This window comes from Erinaceus europaeus, chromosome 2 (genome assembly GCF_950295315.1).
Source record: "Erinaceus europaeus chromosome 2, mEriEur2.1, whole genome shotgun sequence".
NCBI lineage: Eukaryota > Metazoa > Chordata > Mammalia > Eulipotyphla > Erinaceidae > Erinaceus > Erinaceus europaeus.
Genome location: NC_080163.1, coordinates 109,289,873 through 109,308,591, shown reverse-complemented (window position 1 = coordinate 109,308,591; position 18,719 = coordinate 109,289,873). Strand labels below are relative to the sequence as shown.

General features: G+C 41.3%; 1 protein-coding gene across 4 annotated transcripts in view; it reads left to right on the top strand.

Moving 5' to 3' along the window:
* FBXO16 (F-box protein 16) overlaps positions 1 to 18,719 on the top strand; it is a 63,446-nt gene that overhangs the window by 31,629 nt on the left and 13,098 nt on the right. For 2 of the 4 annotated variants that reach the window (XM_016185609.2, XM_060184898.1), the window contains exons 7-8: positions 1,555 to 1,654; positions 15,321 to 18,067. In XM_016185609.2, coding sequence (XP_016041095.1) covers positions 1,555 to 1,654; positions 15,321 to 15,494 — 274 coding nt within the window. In that variant the 3' untranslated portion in view covers positions 15,495 to 18,067. Of the gene's footprint in view, positions 1 to 1,554; positions 1,655 to 2,668; positions 2,933 to 15,320; positions 18,068 to 18,719 lie in introns of those variants that run through there. The other 2 variants (XM_060184899.1, XM_060184900.1) reach the window with 2 other exon arrangements.

Sequence of the window (18,719 nt, the reverse complement as noted above, 5' to 3'; positions counted from 1 at the left end):
AGTGTTATACAGTAAAGACTAAGCTTTGTAGGATGCATCTTGGTAGGACTGCTCAGTTCTGTCATGATAGCCTGAAAACATTCATAGACAGAGTTTGAAAAATAAGTATGAGTCTTCACCAAGAAAACATGATTTATGAAAGCAGGCAGTGAACTGTAGTTGACCTCTGGACTACAGTTTGCTAATCCCTGCTTTCTCCTAACAAACATAATAGTTTTAGAAACAAATACTAATATGAATACAGTCAGATTACTAAAAACAGTCTAAGATTTCTTTGCCTGTTTTTTTGCTCTTAAGGTTTATTCTACTGAATATTCAGACAAATTAGTCTCCAATAAAATAATTCCTCTGTGGGCTGGAGAAATAGCTCAAGTGGATAGTGCATTGCTTTGCCAGGTTTGCTCCTCAGGTTCAAGTCTGACCCTCACCACAATGGCATTTTAAAATGCTAAGAAAAATTTAAGTGGTTCCAAAGTTAATCACACAAAATAAGATATATTTGGAGAAATCTAACTTCTTATCCTGCTCCTCCAGATTCTTATTTGTTTCTGATTGAATCACATGGGAATCTACTTATAGGTAACTATTTTTCAAAATGTTAGATATAAACTTTCCATTTTTAAAAATATAGACAGGGGCCCTGGTGGTAGCGCACCAAATTGAATGAACAGGTGCAAGAATCCCGGTTTGAGCCCCCAGCTTCCCACCTGCAGGGGGTCTTTTCACAAGCAGTGAAGTGGGTGTATTTATCTACCCCCTCTGTCTTCCCTTTCTCTCTCAGTTTCTCTGTCCTATCCAATAATAACAGCAGCAGCAACAACAATGGAAAAAAGATGGCCTCCAGGAGCAGTGTTTTTGTAGTGCAGGCACAGAGCCCCAGCGATAACTTGGAGGCAAAAAAAAGAAAGAAAGAAATATATATATATATATATATATATATATATATATAGACAATTTCTCTGTCATGTGTGAGCATGCACTCGTGCATATACACACACTTATCTTCATTTTTCATATAACAGGACAGCATACCATTGTATCTGAAATATTCTGCCTTTTTACTTTTCATAGCATTCCATTGTGTGGATTTTCCAGGATTTATTCACCCAGTTCTGTAATAATAGATATTTAACTTGTTTCTGATTAGGGGAAGATAACCTTAAGTCAAAGAACAACAAAATTAAACAAGTGTATGTGTAGGGGGGTAGGGTGTGCTGTAGTGCACCAGGTTAAGCACATATTGCATGAAGCTCAAGGACCAACGTTAAGGATCCCAGTTCGAGCCCCCGGCTCTCCACCTGCAGGGGAGTTACTTTACAGGCAGTGAAGCAGGTCTGAAGGTATCTTTCTCTCCCCCTCTCTGTCTCCCCTCCTCTCTTTATTTCTCTCTGTCCTATTCAGCAGCAACAACAATAACAACAAAATGGAAAAAATAGCCTTCAGGAGCAGTGGATTAGTAGTGCAAAAAAAAAAAAAACTAAACAAGTAGTTATGCAACTAATCAAAGTTTTTAAATGGTCACTTGTAATTTTTACAATGCTTTCCATTTTACAGGAGAAGGAAAAGACATGAAATGGCCCCAGATTTCAGCAGACAGTCACATAAAAAAAATAAGGCGCAAGACAGATCTAAACTAAGAAAGGCACAGTCATTGGTAAGTATTACTGACAAAAGATTCCCAACAAGAAATTAATGAAAATGACTGGATCTGTAATACCATTTACAAGATCTTTATTCATTTATTAAATAAATGAATCTTTATTTAATAATGATCACCAAAACCGTAGGATAAAAGGAGTACAATTACACACAGTTCCCACCACGAGAGTTCCGTATCCCATCCCCTACATTGGAAGCTTTCCTATTCTTAATCCCTCTGGGAGTATGGACCCAGGATCATTATGGGGTGCAGAAGGTGGAAGGTCTCGTTTCTGTAATTGCTTCGTCACTGGACCTGGGTGTAAGAACTGAATTTTTTTTAAAAAAAAAATCAGAAACACCAAGTGTTTGTTTAAATCCTGGTGTCTGACAATGGACTAACAAAGTTTATCACTTTGAAGGTGTCCTTTATTTAAATTTTTCTGAACCTTAGGTTTCTCATCTGTTAAAAAGAGAGAGAGAGAGGAAAGACTGGATTAACTGATGATTATGAATCTACTTTGAAAACTACACAACAAAACAAAACAGCAATACAACATAAAGAGAACATTACAGTCATTGGTCTTTGAGTCTTTAGGGGGAGGGAGGTGGCAGAGGGAGGAGAGGGTATTTCCGGAAGTGACTTATCTATAGTGTACAGGTCCCATTTACCTAAGAAAAAAAAGAAGGAGCCAGAGCGATAGCATAGAGGTAGTGCACGAGACTTACTAGTCTCCAGCACCACCAGAAGTCAGAGTTGAGAGGTGCTCTGGTCAAAGAAAGAAAGATGAAAGGAAAGGAAAGAAAAGAAAAGAAAGAAAGAATAGGTGCCATGTTGTAGCTCAGCAGGTAGAGTGCATGTCTTCCTATGCTTGGGCCCCAGGATTTGATGAGGTACCATGTATTGGCACTATGGAAGACCACCAGGGTAATGAACAGTACTCTGGTGTTTCTCCTGTCTCCTTTCTGTTCGTCTGTCTCCTTTCTCTTCCTCTTTCCCCTCTGTATATTTCTTACATTTCTCTCCAAGGGTATGGAAAAAGAATTGGATCATGGAGGCCACTCCGTTCGCTCTCTGGCAGTGCAATAAGAAAAGAAGAGGACCTCTCTCATCCTCTAGTCTTGTCAGTATTTCTGTTTTATAAATAAAAAAGAAAAAAAAGAAAAGAGAAGAAATATCTATGTATGGAAGAAGAGAGAGAGAGCTTTTCATAACTTTTCTGTTGTCCAGAGGAGAGAAGTGCATTTTAAGTAACCAGAAAAAAAAATGAATTAAGAATTTTCCTTCCCTGACTAGTCTGGTCTTTTTTTTTTTTTTTTTTTTTTTTTGTGATGATGGGGTCTCATACATACATGATTTCACTACTCCTGGGCTGACTTTTTCATTTAAAAAATTTTTTTAATTGCCACCAATTAAAAAATTGCTATTGCTGGGGCTCGATACCAGCACTATGAAACTATGGTTTCCAGCAGCCATTTTTTCCTTTTTTAAAAAAAAATTTATTCTTTCTACTTTATTTGATAGGACAGGGAAAAATTGAGAGAAGAGAGGGAAACAGTTAGAAGAAGATGAAAAAAAAAACACCTGTAGACCTGCTTCACTGCTCTTGAAGCATCACCCCTGCAGGTGGAGAGATGGGGATTTTTCATTCCTTAAAAATAAAAATTTAGATAGAGAGAGAGAGAGATAGGTAGACAGACAGACAGATAGAGATTGAAGCACTGTTCTGCCATCTGTGGCATTTCCCCAGGTGTTGTGATGCTTCCATGTAGTAAGACACACTATCAGGTGAGCTATCTCTTCACCTTCCTTCCCTGACTAGAAAAGAGCTAATGGACTATCTACTAAAGCCAGTAACTGTGACTAGGGAGCATTGCTATTACCAATTAGAGCTTCCCACACTATGGTTCTGTTCCTCCAGTGTATGCTTTTTGCTTCAGAAGGGAGTTTCTGGAGCAAAGTAGAGGGACTAAGGATGGAATATAATGTATCTATTAGTACCAAAGATTTGGGGTGGGGGTAAATCTGAAGATACACCCTCAAGGAATATTTATACAAAATGAATGTCCATTGGGAGAAGGATAAGGATATTCTCTTAAATAAATCAGTTTTATAGCTCTGCTCTATTACTTTCTGTTTAAATGTATTTTCAAGCATTATGTTCCAGAGAGAGAGAGAGAGAGAGAGAGAGAGAGAATGAGCTTTTTTAAAAATGAAGCAGTTTGGATTCTGAGGGACCAGTTCTGTAGGATTGGATGAGACTTATCACAGACATCTGTCCAGATGCCCAAGGGAAAGGGGAAGCTTAAAATGGAGCAGTAAAATTGTCAAGGAAAACCATTAATGGAGAAAAATAACTTTATGAGGATTATCACATAGGCTGTTCTGGCTGCATCTATCTGCCTGGCTTCCCAGCCTTTTGTGGACTGGAATAGAAGAGAAACCTAAGGGGCAGGGGTAGGAGTCAGGGAATTTGAAAAACAGCGCAAGTAGATGGTGATATGTGTTTACAAATGATTAGCACAGTAAGACATTTCTCTAGCTTAATACACAAACAAATCAGAGGTTAAGTAGAAGCTTTTGCCTTGGGCTTTTGACATTAACCATCTGTCAAGTACTAGCTATGCCTTTTCTTTCCCTTTCTTTTCTTTTCCTTTCCAGGGTTATCGCTGGGGCTCGGTGCCTGCACTAGGAATCCACTGCTCCTGAAGGCCATTTTTCCCATTTTGTTGTCACCATTGTTGTTGTCGTTATTATTATTGTTGTCATTGCTATTGTTGTTTCCGGATAGGACAGAGAGGAATTGAGAGAGGAGGGGAGACACAGAAGGGGAGAGAAAGATAGACACCTGCAGACCTGCTTTACCGCCTGTGAAGCGACCCCCCTGCAGGTGGGGAGCCGAGGGCTGGAACCAGGATCCTTATGCCAGTCCTTGCGCTTTGCGCCACGTGCACTTAACCCGCTGTGCTACCGCCCGACTACCTAGCTGTGCTTTCTTTTTTTTTTAATATTTATTTTTATTTATTTATTCCCTTTTTGTTGCCCTTGTTTTATCGTTGTAGTTATTATTGTTGTTGTTGTTGGACAGGACAGAGAGAAATGGAGAGAGGAGAGGAAGACAGAGAGGAGGAGAGAAAGACACCTGCAGACCTGCTTCACCGCCTGTGAAGCGACTCCCCTGCAGGTGGGGAGCCGGGGTTTGAACCGGGATCCTTATGCCGGTCCTTGCGCTTTGTGCCACCTGCGCTTAACCCGCTGCGCTACAGCCCGAATCCCTAGCTGTGCTTTCTTAAGTGAACATATTCACTGTAGATTAAAAAAATTAGCAGCTAGAGAGATAGCTCCATAGCTAGAGCTCTGTCCTTGCACACATGCAGTCCTGAGTTCGATCTTTAGTACTACCTGTGACAGAGCAGTGCTCTGTTTTTCCCTCTCTTTCACAAAATTAATAAATCTTTTGAAAAAGCGAAGTAAAATGGGCCTATTACTATTCATGAATAAGTTTCAATTAGAAAGAACAAAGCAATTAAAAATTATAAAGACAACAGAAAACCCAGGCACCATCTTAATTAAATTTAAGAGATGTTTTTTTGCATTTTGTGTAAAGAGGTGGGAAAAAATGTTTTTAATCTTAACAACTGGTCCCACAAATCCTCTCTAGGGAGGGGCAGATCAGAGCTTTCTCCTGGAGGGGAGAGCTGTTGATTAACTTCTATGACACATCTAGGGCTGGAGTGCTACAGGCGCCTCCCCTTCAAGGAAGGAAAACTCGCTCTCCTGGAGATTAGAAAAAGACTTTGTGCTTTCTGATCCTATACAGGGAGGAAAGAAGTGGGGGGCTAGACCAAGGGGAGGGAGTTGTATAGAGAAGGAGAGAGAAATGAGCTGGATGGGGAGAAGCCAAAGTGAGAGAAAGGTGGCAGGTTACTATTTCAAACTTTGATCAGCTTATTTGCTTTAGGGACCAGGAGTTAGCTCAGCAGTATAGGTGAAAATCTTACCATGTATGAAGCCTGGGTTTGATCCCTAGCACTCTATGTGAGCTCCATGGACTACACTGGATCTGAGCTACCTGCGCCTTATGCTTGCATACATGTGATAACACCAGTGAACTACAGCCTGACTTCCATGGATGGTGGAACTGTGCTTTCATGTGTTTTCCTGCTATTCATATACTCATTCTCTCTCTCTTCTCTCTCCTTTTTTTTTTTAAAAAAAAGGTCAGGGAGGCCCCCTCTGTTATTGCACATGCACCAGACCTTCAGTCCATCCCCTAGCGCTACATAAAAAAAAAAAAAAAAAGAGGACCTGCGTAAGGATCCGGGTTCGAGCCCCTGGCTCCCCACCTGCAGGGGAGTCGATTCACAGGTGGTGAAGTAGGTCTGCAGGTGTCTATCTTTCTCTCTCCTCTCTGTCTTCCCCTCCTCTCTCCATTTCTCTCTGTCCTATCCAATAACAACAACATCAATAATAACTACAACAATAAAACAACGAGGGCAACAAAAGGAAATAAATAATAAAAACAAATTTTAAAAAGTGGGCTAGGGTTAGCGCAGGTGGTGCAAAGCGCAAGGATGGGAGTAAGGGTCCTGGTTTGAGCCCTCAGCTCCCCACCTGCAGGGGAGTCGCTTCACAGGCGGTGAAGCAGGTCTGCAGGTGTCTATCTTTCTCTCCCCTTGTCTGTCTTCCCCTCCTCTCTCCATTTCTCTCTGTCATATCCAACAACGACAACATCAATAACAACAACAATAATAACTACAACAATGAAAAACAAGGGCATCAAAAGGGAATAAATAAATTTTTTTTTAAAAAAAAGCTTTCTAGAAAGAACTCTGGGGAAGGATAGTAGAAATGGAATTGGTGGGGGAAAGATACGGGGGCTTGAGGTACAGGATGATGGGCCTATTTTTGCAGTGAGAGTGTTTTGCAGCCATCTGTCTTGATGAGATGAGAAATTGTACCCATGCGCCAACAACTGTGCTGTAAACTATCAACCTCCCAATTAAAAAAAAAAAAAGTTTGCTAAGATATAAACCCCATTTTATATCTAAATAGTAAATTCTCTTCTTTTTCACACATGAAAGTGAGATCTCATAAGTCTAGAAGACCAAATAAGTAAAAAGTCTTTGGGAAAATTCACAAAAAATGGGAGTGGAGGCTGTTGGACTTTCCAGGCTCTGTAAATAGATTAGAGGACTTCAGATGATATCTTGTTTTACTTTTTTTTTTTCCTGCCAAACTAAGTCTAAGGTGAAATGTCTGGTTTCATGTTGAATTTTCACTTGGAGGTTAAAAGTTTTCACTTTCTAGATTCAGATTTCACTAATGATCTCAAAAAGTTCGCTATTTCAGAGTATCCACGATGGTGCAGGCCACCAAAACCTGTAGCTGCCTGCTTATTCTGACTACTTAGATGAGACCTCATCTTTTGCTGTGTGCTGCTAACTCCAACCTGTGTGATACGTTCCCCTCTCTCCAGAAAGACTTGATCCCTAGTGTCTTCATTTTTAAGTACTTTTTCAAGCTCCCACACCCCTTCCCCCTGGGTCAAAAAAAAAAAAAGAAGAAAGGGGGAATATACAGATTTCACCACCATCTAAAAGTAGACACGGTTCCTAATTGGTAAAATATGATAGTTTTGGAAGTCAGGAGTTAGCATAGCGGGTTAAGCACAGGTGGCTCAAAGCACAAGGACCAGCGTAAGGATCCCAGTTCGAACCCCTGGCTCCCCACCTGCAGGGGGGATCACTTCACAGGTGATGAAGCAGGTCTGCAGGTGTCTGTCTTTCTCTCCCCCTCTCTGTCTTCCCCTCCTCTCTCCTTTTCTCTCTGTCCTATTCAACAACAATGACATCAGTAACAACAACAATAATAACTACAGCAACAAAACAACAAGGGCAACAAAAGGAAATAAATAAATATTAAAAAATCTTTTTAAAATGTGGTAGTTTTGTTTGTGTTTTTGACACCGGTATTATTGCTGGGATTGGGTCCCACCACTATGAATCCACTGCTCCTGGCAGCCATCCCCCCCCTTACTTTATTAGATAGGGAAGAGAGAAATTGAAAGGGGGAAAAGGAAATAGAGAGGGAGAGAGAAAGATGGACACCTGCAGACCTGCTTCACTGCTTGTGAAGCATCCCCCCTGTAGGTGGGGAGTGTTGGCTAGAACCTAGGTCACTGTGCATGGTAATGTGTGTATTTAACCAGGTATACCACTGCTCAGCCCCTGATAGGTTCTTTTTTAGGCCTAGGAATGTTGGTACTATTAATTCATATGGGAAAAAGACTGAGCTATTCTAGACTTTTCCCCCCTCCCCTAGTAATCTATCAAGTTCTGCCTAATAGGAAGATGCATTTTATTTTATTTTATTTTATTTTATTTTTTTATCAGAGAGTACTGTTCAACTCTAACTTATGGTGGCACAGGGGATAGAACCTGGGGCCAGGGAGCCTCAGGAATGAGAGTCTGTTTTCATAACCATTATGCTATCTCCTCTGCTCCCATTCTACTTTTGGATAATGAGAAATACCTGTAGCCTAACATGGTTTCTGGTTCATGTCATGGAAAGAATGATGGTTTAAAAATCAGAAAGCAGGGAGTAGGGCTGTAGCGCAGCAGGTTAAGCGCAGGTGGCGCAAAGCGCAAGGACTGGCATAAGGATCCCGGTTCGAACCCCGGCTCCCCACCTGCAGGGGAGTCGCTTCACAGGCGGTAAAGCAGGTCTGCAGGTGTCTATCTTTCTCTCCTCCTCTCTGTCTTCCCCTCCTCTCTCCATTTCTCTCTGTCCTATCCAACAACGACAACAACAATAATAACTACAACAATAAAACAACAAGGGCAACAAAAGGGAATAAATAAAATAAATATTAAAAAAAAATCAGAAAGCTCAGGTTCTGGTCTCAGCTCTACCATTAACTCTAAGTCACTCAACTTGTTTCAATTATCATTTTCATCTGAAATAAGTTTCAATTGCATTATCTTTAGGTGAAATCTGGATCTGCACATCCCATAGTTTCCTATCATTCACTTTCCTCTCTTCCCTTATACCTGGGTGACACAGCTCTGACTAAGTGACTACATAGGGTAGTAGGAATAATCCCTCTGTTCCCCAATTCTGTTTATAACCCAACACAAATAGATTTCTGTTTCCCATCTTTTTCTCTGGGTTTTGGAACATGTAATTAGTTTAAACAGAATTTACTAAGTTTATGCAGGGGTTTTCTTGCAGACAGCCTTTAATAGATGTAAGAAATGGGTATCGGGCAGTAGCACAGTGGGTTAAGTGCACGTGGCTCAAAGTGCAAGGACCGGCATAAGGATCCTGGTTCAAGTCCCTGGCTCCCTACCTGCAGGGGAGTTGCTTCGCAGGCGGTGAAGCAGGTCTGCAGGTGTTTGTCTTTCTCTCCCCATCTCTGTCTTCTTCTCTCTCCATTTCTCTCTGTCGTATCCAACAATGACAACAGCAATAACAACAATAACTACAACAATAAAACAAGGGCAACAAAAGGCAATAAATAAATAAATATTAAAAATATTTAAAAAATAGATGTAAGAAATTATTTATTTACTTAAGAGAGAGAAGAGGACAGTATGGGAGAGAGACAGAACCAAAGCATCACCCTGGCATATGTAATGCCAGGGAAGAACTTGTGACCTCACTCTTGAGAGTCCAACATTTTATCTACCTCACCACCCCCCAAGGCCTTCATTAACAGATTTTTTTTTCCTATTTATTTGGTTTTTATTTCTTTGCTTGCTTATTTATTTATTTTTACTTGGACATTGCTCAACTCTGGTTTATAGTGATGTGGGGGACTAAACCTGGGATTTTGGAGCCTCAGGCATGAAAGTCTTTTTACATAACCATTATGTTATCTTTTCCGTCTTCTAACAGACTTTAGATCTCCCTGGATATTTATTTTATGTAAGCACCATCTTTTAAAAAAATTTTCTTGTATTTATTTATTTTCCCTTTTGCTGTTTTTTGTTCTTGTTGTAGTTATTATTGTTGTTGTTGTTGATGTTGTTGTTAGATAGGACAGAGAGAAATGGAAAGAGATGGGGAAGACAGAGAGGGAGAGAGAAAGAAAGAAAGACACCACCTGGCCCCCAGTGTTGTTCTTTAAGATCAGTGGGGAATAAGCATTTTCAGTGTTGTTCTAAGATCAGTATATAAGAGAACAAATAGGAGTGGCTCCTTTGTGCTACTTTAGTGACAATGAGAATCCAATAATACCTGTTGGATGTAGACAAAGCTTATCTCCATGTGGCAAGAATGGGCTCGTCATGCCTCCCCGGTAACAGTTTCAAATTTAATCCTGTTACTGTGCAGGGCTGGTCTATCTTTGCACTGGAAGCATCCCATTATGCTAATCCCCCCAGGGATGTCCACATGCCCAGGCAGGCTCATCTTAATCTCTCCTTTTTCACTGGTGCAGGTCCCTAGACCCTCTTCTCCCCTCTCATGCCCCACCCACCTCTTGGTAATTGTCACCTCCTCTGCAGACTGCAGATTTCTCTTCCCTCCCAGACTGATGCTGGGAGGATGATATCCTCCCATCTCACCCTCCTTGTTTTCCCTGAAAACACATTTGCTGGAGAATCATCTTTATCTTCAGATTTTAATGTCCATCTTTTTTTCCCCCCTTCCCTACCAGGATTGTTGCCAGGGCTCAGTGTAAATCTACCACTCCCAGTGTCCCTCCCCCCTTTTCTTTCCTTTCTTTCTATGTTATTTAATAAGACAGAAATTGAGAGAGGAGAGAGAGAGATAAAAAAAGATAGACACTTGCAGACCTGCTTCAACATTCATGAAGCTCCCCCCCTGCAGGTGGGGTGCAGGGGCTTGAACCCAGGTCCCTGTGCATGGTAATGTGTATTCTCAACTGGGTGGGCCACTGCCAGCCCCCCTTTAATGTTCACTTTTACAAGAGAAAAGTCAAGATGTAAAGGGTAAAACCTGACAGTACTGTCCTTGGTCTTGAGCTTTTGATGATCTGGCTGATATGCCAGGAAATTTCTTTTTTGCCACCAGATGTTTTCCTTCCTACTCACCCTTGACTGCTGCCCTGCTGTGAAACTTCCTTCCATTTCCTGTCCTCCAGACTGGCTCATCTTCTCAGCCCACTGACTTCACAACAAGCACTGTCTTAGCAGAATGGTTGATAGTTCTTTGTCCTCTGCACTTAAACTTCTGAGTGCTTAAAGACGAGGCAAAGAGTATTTAACTTAGTATTTAAAAGCGTATTTAATTTCTTCTTTTTTGCCTCCAGGATTATTGCTGGGGCTCGGTGCCTGCACTACAAATTCACTGCTCCTGGACACTACTTTTTCCCTTTTTTTTGCCCTTGTTGTTCATTGTTGTTGTTATTATTATTGTTGCTGTCGTTGTTGGATAGGACAGAGAGAAATGGAGAAAGTAGGGGAAGACAGAGAGAGGGAGAGAAAGACAGACACCTGCAGACCTGCTTCACCGCTTGTGAAGCGACTACCCTGCAGGTGGGGAGCCGGCGGCTCAAGCCGGGATCCTTATGCCGGTCCTTGCGCTTTGTGTCATGTGCGCTTACCCTGCTGCACTACCACCCAGCCCCCAGGAGTATTTAACTTCTATGTTAAATACCATGTTCTAGAGATAACTCTGGTGGACAAAGCAATAAATAAATGGAAAGAAAAAAACATATATGCTTGTCTTGTTTCTGATCTTCTGGAGGAAAGTGTCTTGTCTCTATGGTAAATTTCAGTACTGTGTTATTTCTCCCTCTTGTTTTATCTTTATCTATATACCTATATATCTATATATCTATCTTTTTTTTCTTTAAAAAATATCTTTATTTATTGGGGAGAGATAGCCAGAATGGAGAGGGTTAGGGAAGATAGAGAGGGAGAGAGACAAAGAGACACCTGTAGCCCTGCTTCACCACTCACAAAGCTTCCCCTCTGCAGGCAGGGCCTGTGGCTTGAATCTGAGTCCTTGTGCACTGTAACATGTGTGTTCAAGCAGGTGCGCTACCACCTGGCCCTCTGTCTGTTTGGCTGGCTGGCTGACTGTCTATCTTCAGTCTGTCTATCCATCTGAAAAGATCCACTTAGAGTGCTTAAATCACACATGCACAAATATCCAGCTACACAAAAATAGATAAAATTTGAGAACTTACTGATGCTTGCTTTATTATTAAAAAATATATTCTGAGAAATATCCATGTGCATTTGAGAAGAATGTATGTTAGCTATTATTGGTTACAGTGTACTGCAGACAGCTACTGATTAATTAAATCTACAATGGACTCTTCCCATAAGGAAGGACACTTTCCTACAGCTCCTCAGGTATTTTTTTAAAAAATTCTCTCATTTATTATTTTTTTTTTGCAACTAGGTTTTTTGCTGGGGTCCAGCACATGCATAGAACACAAACCCATAACTCCCAGCAGCCATTTTTCTCTTTTTTTAAATTTAATTTTATTTGACAGGACTGAGAGTAATTGAGAGGGGAGAGGGAGGTAGAAAGGGAGAGAAAGATAGACACCTGCAGACCTGCTTCACCACTCATGAAGCATCTCCTCACTGCAGGTAGAGAATAGGGGCTCGAACCCAGGCCCTTCCACAGGGTAATGTGTGCACTCAACCGGGAAGACAGAGATGGGGAGAGAAAGATAGACATCTGCAGACCTGCTTCACTTGTGAAGCAACCCCCCTGCAGGTGGGAAGCCAGGAGCTTGAACTGGGATCGTTATGCCAGTCCTCCAGTTTCGCGCCATGTGCACTTAATCTGATGTGCTACAGCCCGACCCCCAATTTTTTTTTAAAAAAAACACCAACAGGTATTATTGGATTCTCAATGTCACTGAAGTAGCACAAAGGAACCACTCCTGTTTGTTCTCTTATATACTGATCTTAGAACAATACTGAAAATGCTTATTCCCCGCTGATCTCAAAGAAGATCCCAGTCCCCATCTGCAGAAGGGAAGCTTCACAAGTGTTTCTCTTTCTCTCCTTCTCTCCCTTTTCTCTCTCTTTTCTCCCCCTCTTTATTTTTCTCTCTGTGTGTCTCTTTTGAAAAAAGAAAGAAAAAGAAAATAAAAAAGAGTAACCACCACTTTTAGCAGAGTCATAGTGCAGGCCTTGGTGCCCCACAACAACATATATATATATATATATGTATATAGAAAAAATGCAGGGGCTGGGTGGTAGCTCACCTGGCTGAGCGCAAGGACCCAGATTCAAGCCCCCTGGTCCTCCACCTGCAGGGGGAAAGCTTTGAAAGTTGTTGAGCAGTGCTGTAGGTGTCTCTCTTTCGCTCTCTCTCCCTCTCCATTTCTAGCTGTCTCTATCCAATAAGTAAATAAAAATAATTTAAAAAAATCAAATATTAAAAAAAGAAAAAAGAAGACTTCAAATAGGGGAAGAATACTACCATATTTTTCCCCTTCTTCCCCTTAGATAATCATAACTTACTAGGATTTTAAAAAATATTTATTGTTAAATTAAATTACATTAATTTTTTTTTTAAGATAGAGAAGTAGAGAGAAAAAAAGAAACCACAGTACCAGTGCTTCCTTCAGTGCTGTGAGGACTGGCAATGCGCACATACAAGCCAAAGCAGCACACTATCCAAATGAGCTATTTTGTCAGCCCAGTATTTATTTTTTTAATTAAAAAATTTATTTACTTATATTTATTTTCCCTTTTGTTGTCCTTGTTTTTTATTGTTGTAGTTACTGTTGTTGTTGTTATTGATGTTGTCATTGTTAGGACAGAGAGAAATGGAGAGAGGAGGGGAAGACAGAGAGGGGGAGAGAAAGATAGACACCTGCAGACCTGCTTCACCGCCTGTGAAGCGAATCCCCTGCAGGTGGGGAGCCGGGGGCTCGAACCCGGATCCTTATGTCGGTCCTTAACCCCCCAGTATTTATTTTTATGAGAGAGAGAAAAACTAGACCACCACCCAACTCAGGTATATATGGAGTTCGAACTTGGGACTCCAGGCATGCAGGTCCTGTGCAAAACAAAAACAAAAAAAAAAAAAAAAGAAAAAGAAAAAGAAAAAGAAAGAAACCAACAATGAACCTATATGGATGCCTAGCAGGCACTGCAGGTTCCATGAAGTGTTAGTCCCCAGGCTTGTCCTCTGAGACTTTGCAGTCTCATGGAGGGAGATAGTTATTTTCAGAAAGGAAGATTCATGTCCAAGAGCATGTGTTCAGTTATAAGGGGCATCATTGTGGGTCAACAAGGGGCCTGGTTGGTGGGAGAAGAAGATAAGAGACAAAAGTCATTAGATAAAACAAGTTATGATTTGATGAAAGTCCACTACTGAATTTCCCCCTAAATTATTATTTTTTCCCTCCAGGGTTATCTTTGGGGCTTGGTGCTTCTGGTGACCATTTCTTTTATTTTGTTGGATAGGACAGAGAGAAACTGAGAGAGGAAGGGAGCCAGAGACGGAAAGAGAAAGATACCAGCAGACCTGCTTCAAGGCTTGTGAAGCATCCCCCCCACACACACACAACAGATGGGGAGCCAGGGGCTCAAAACCTGGATCCTTGCACAGGTCCTTGTGCTTTATACTGTGTGCACTTAACCAGTGTGCCACTGCCCGCCCCCCTCCCCCAAATTCTTCAACACCCTGTGGATTGTGTACTATCCATGGGAGCATGAGGGCGTGTAGTGAATGATCTGACTGTTTGAACTTGCCAGTGAAATACGGAATTCCAAGAGGCACTGTGTCCAGGGAGGGCTGCAATGCCTATGCATCTGCCTGGAATCTTCTTTCTTCAGCCTTTTTTTTAAGAGGAGAGAGATGATAATGAACTTACAAGAGTAAGTAGCTCACTCCTTCTTCCTCAGCTGGCATAATTTCTTTCTCTGCTTTCTCCATTTTCTCCTCTGCCCTTTTCTGCTCATGACCAGGTGTCCCAGAGAATTCCTTTCTCACTGTGAGTTTGGTTTGGCATGTCTGCCTGTGACATTTGCCCTCTCTTTTGCATGCACAGGTTACTGGGGGGGGGAGGGGTGTAGACTATGGAAATCCTGCCAACCCTCACCTGGCATAAGAATCACATCTCCAGAGCCTTTTGATACCTGTTAGTTCATGAACTTGGGCTAACATCTTAACTGTCTGTTCTTCAGCTTCATTCATTTGTAAAATGGAGATGTGTTAGTGTGTCCTTATCTACCTCAAAAATTTGCTCTTTAGGTTCAGACAAAACGATGATTGTGCAATCACTGGAGGCTAAAGAACTAATTGTTAGTAACTCAGGATGAATACTGCATGAGCATTGGGGAGGTTCATTGGGAATACTTAATAAATCCCACCCAGTCCTCAGATTTTATTTTTAAAAAAACTGTTTATTTTAAGTGGAAGATAACACAACAGTCTTGCATATGAGAGGTCCCAGGTTCAATCCCCAGACTATCAATAGCCAGAGCTGAGAAGTGCTGACTTAAAAAAAAAGTTTCATTGTGTCCTGGGAGGTGGTATTGTGGGTAGAGCACTAGACTTAAGTGCATGAGATTCCAAGTTTGATCCCTAGTATCACATATGCCAGAATGATACTCTGTTTTTTTTTCTCCTTCATGTTAATATATACATATTAAAATAGCTTTAAAAAATTTTCATGATATAGTTTTCTTAAATGTTTTAATGATCTTCAATTGAAAGATCTCTGTTTCTTTCCTAGATGTCCCTAAGTACAGAGCCCAGATCCCTTCTGAAAGCTCCAATTCAACTTGCCTGGCTTCCTCCTCAGTCATCACAGCTCCCTGCCACTGAAACAACAACAAAAATTCTCCTTCAGCATCTTCAGAGACACTCTGGGCTTCCAGCATCACCCACCCAGGCTCCAGAGTTGTAGCTGATTTAAAAACATGACAGGATGCTTACAGGTTGGAGAGTTGTATGTTCTTGACCCCATCATTAGACACTTTCAGCGCAATGAGCTTATTGTGACAGTAATCTCTACAGTCTTTCAGTGAAGGGTATACATGAGAGCATTGGGAGGTAGCTCAGTGGGTAGAGTCTATGCACCTATGTGTAAAGCCCATGTCACATGGTTGCACTGTGGACATGGAGGATGGAATGGTACTTTGGTGTCTCTCCTGTGTTTTTCTGTCTGTCTCCCCTTGCACTTACTCTAAAAATATAGAATAGGGCAGAGAAGACAGTATAATGATTATGCAAAAGACTTTTATGCCTAATGCTTTGAGATCGAAGGTTCAATCCCCAGCACCAGCAGAAACCAGAGCTGAGCAGTGCTCTGGTATCTCTCAGTCTGTCATTAAAATTGATAATGATAGGGGGCCAGGTGGTTTGCACCAGGCTAAGTGCACATACTGTGAAGTGCAGACCAGCAGAAGAATTCTGGTTCCAGCCCCCAACTCCCCAATTGCAGGGGGGTTGCTTCGAAAGTGGTGAAGCAGTCTGCAGATGTATATATTTTTCTCCTCCTTTCTATCTTCCCCTTCTTTCTCGATTTCTCTCTGTCCTATCCAACAATAACAGCAGCAGCAGCCAATAACAATGGGGAAAAAAAGATTTGTAGTGCAGGCACTGAGCCCCAGCGATAACCCTGGAGGCAAAAAAAAAAAATTGCTGCTGCTAAGATCCCCTATACCTACACTTTTTCATAAAAATGATAGAGAATTTTTTAAATACTGGCTCAAGGAGTTTGCTTAGCACTACTAAACATGTGTGTGGCCCTTAATTCATTCCTCAGCATTACACTAAAAAAAGAGGGGTATTACAAAGTGGGGGGGGACAGCAAGATAGCTCACCTGGATAGTGTATCTACTTTGTCATGTGCACATGACCCAGGTTCTGCATTGGAGGAAACTTCAGTGCTGTGGTGTCTTTCCTTCTCTCCTGTTGTCAGTCTTCCTTACAAGTCAATTCAGAGTAGTGAAAATCCAGCAACGAAGATGATAAACAGTAGTGATGGCATAAATGTAGGTTTATTTATAAATTTAGGTAGAACAGGGTGATAGATCCCATAGGGTTGATGAAGGGACGTAGGATAGCACATCTGTGGTACCTGGGAATGAGGCAGGGCTCTAGGAGGATACAGGCAGCACACTCCCAGGCTGCTTGAACCGTTTAATGATGGGACCATTTCTTGTGGTGTCTTAGCTTGTGAGGATAGCCATAGCAAAGTCTTACTTCCTGTGAAGCCCCATAACAACAATACTATAAGCTGGATGGCATATGAATGACAGAAATGCTTTTCTCAGGGGTCTGGTGGTAGCGCAGTGGTTAAGCACTCATGGTGTGAAGCACAAGGACCAGAGTAAGGATCCCAGTTGGAGCCCCCCCCATCCCTATGCAGGGGGTCGATTCACAATCGGTGAAACAGGTCTGCAGGTGTTTGTCTTTCTCTCCCCCATCTGTTTTCTCTTCCTCTCTCCATTTCTCTCTGTTCTATCCAACAACAATGACATCAATAACAATAATAATAACCACAACAATGAAAAAAAACCAAAAAAGGGAAAAAATAACCTCCAGGAGCAGTGGATTCATGGTGCAGGCAATAACCCTAGAGGCAAAAAAATAAAATAAAAATGAAAAAAGAGAAAGAAATGCATTTCTCATGGTTTTGGAAGCTGGAAGTCTGAGAGCAGGGTGTCAGTAGGGTGGGCCCTTGCTGAAGTCGCTTTCCTTGACTTGTAGATGTCACCTTCTCCCTGTGGTTTTCCCTACTTCCTCATTTCTTCTTTCCTCTATTTAATTTCTGTTCAGTTAACAGTGGCTTAAAAGACTGATTCCCCCCCCCCCCCCAGAGCACTGTTCAGCTTTGGCTTATAACGGTACTGGTGGGAATTTTACCTAGGACTTTGGAGCCTCAGACATGGAAGTCTTTTATTTCTTTCTTTATTGGATAGAGACAGAAAGAAATCGAAAGAGAAGGGGAAAGATAGAGAGGGATAAGCAGTGACACCTGTAGCACCACTTCACCACTTGTAAAGTTTCCCCCTGCAGGTGGGGACCCAGCTTTGAACTGAGGTCCTTACACATTGTAATGTGTGTGCTTAACTACGTGCACCACCACCGGCCCCTGCATGAAAGTCTTTTGCATAGCCTTATGCCATCCCCACTGTTCCTGGTAGCCATTTTTTGTTGTCATTATTAAATTTGCCCCTTTTACCAGTTTAATAAAATACTTCTAAGGAAAATGATGACTTAATGCAGAAAAATAATGGCATTGTTACTTCTCAGAACTTCAGAAAGGATGACTACCAATGTAGTTCCCTGATTTAAACTTAATTGTCTTAAAACAAGTTATTTTGTAACTCAAATACCTATACTGTTTCTGAAAAATTCAAGGTAGAGAGTTAAAATACACAGTTAGGAACTTAATCAGTACAACTAAGAAAGATCACTTGTAGTTTTTTTTCTTTCCAGAAAACCTTTTTTTTTTTTCCCACACATTGTACAGATGCTCTTTTTTTTGTATGCATAGTCCTGGCAGTAACAAAAATCTGATTGATATACAGGACTTTTACAAATTCTGTAAGGGGAGAATTTATTCTCCCCTTATGGGTCAAATCTTGGCTTTTTCTAACGTCAAAGTTTTGTTTTCATTCAGCTTTCTTCTACCACTTTTGTTTTTTTTAACTGGGGGGGGGGGGATTAATGGCTTACAGTCAACAAGAGAATACAGTAACAAAGATAAAATACAGTAGCTTGTACATGTATAACATTTTTTTTATTTTTCCACATAACAATTCAACCCCCTCTAGATCCTCTGACATCATGTTCCAGAACCTGAACCCTCACCCCCATCCCAGAGTCCTTTATTGTAGTGCAATACACCAAACCCAGTCCAAGTTATGCTTTTATTTTCTTATTTTTCAATTTCTTTTTTATTATTAGTGATTTAATAATGATCAACAAGATTATGAGATAAAGAGGAATCCAGTTTATACAATCCCCACCACCAGAGTGCCATATGCTCCTCCCCCCTCCATTGGAAGGTTCCCTATTCTTTATCCCTCTGGGAGTATGGACCAGATGGGGTACAGAAGGTGGGAGGTCTGGCTTCTGTAATTGTTTCTCTTTGAGCATGGGTGTTGACTGGTTGATCCCT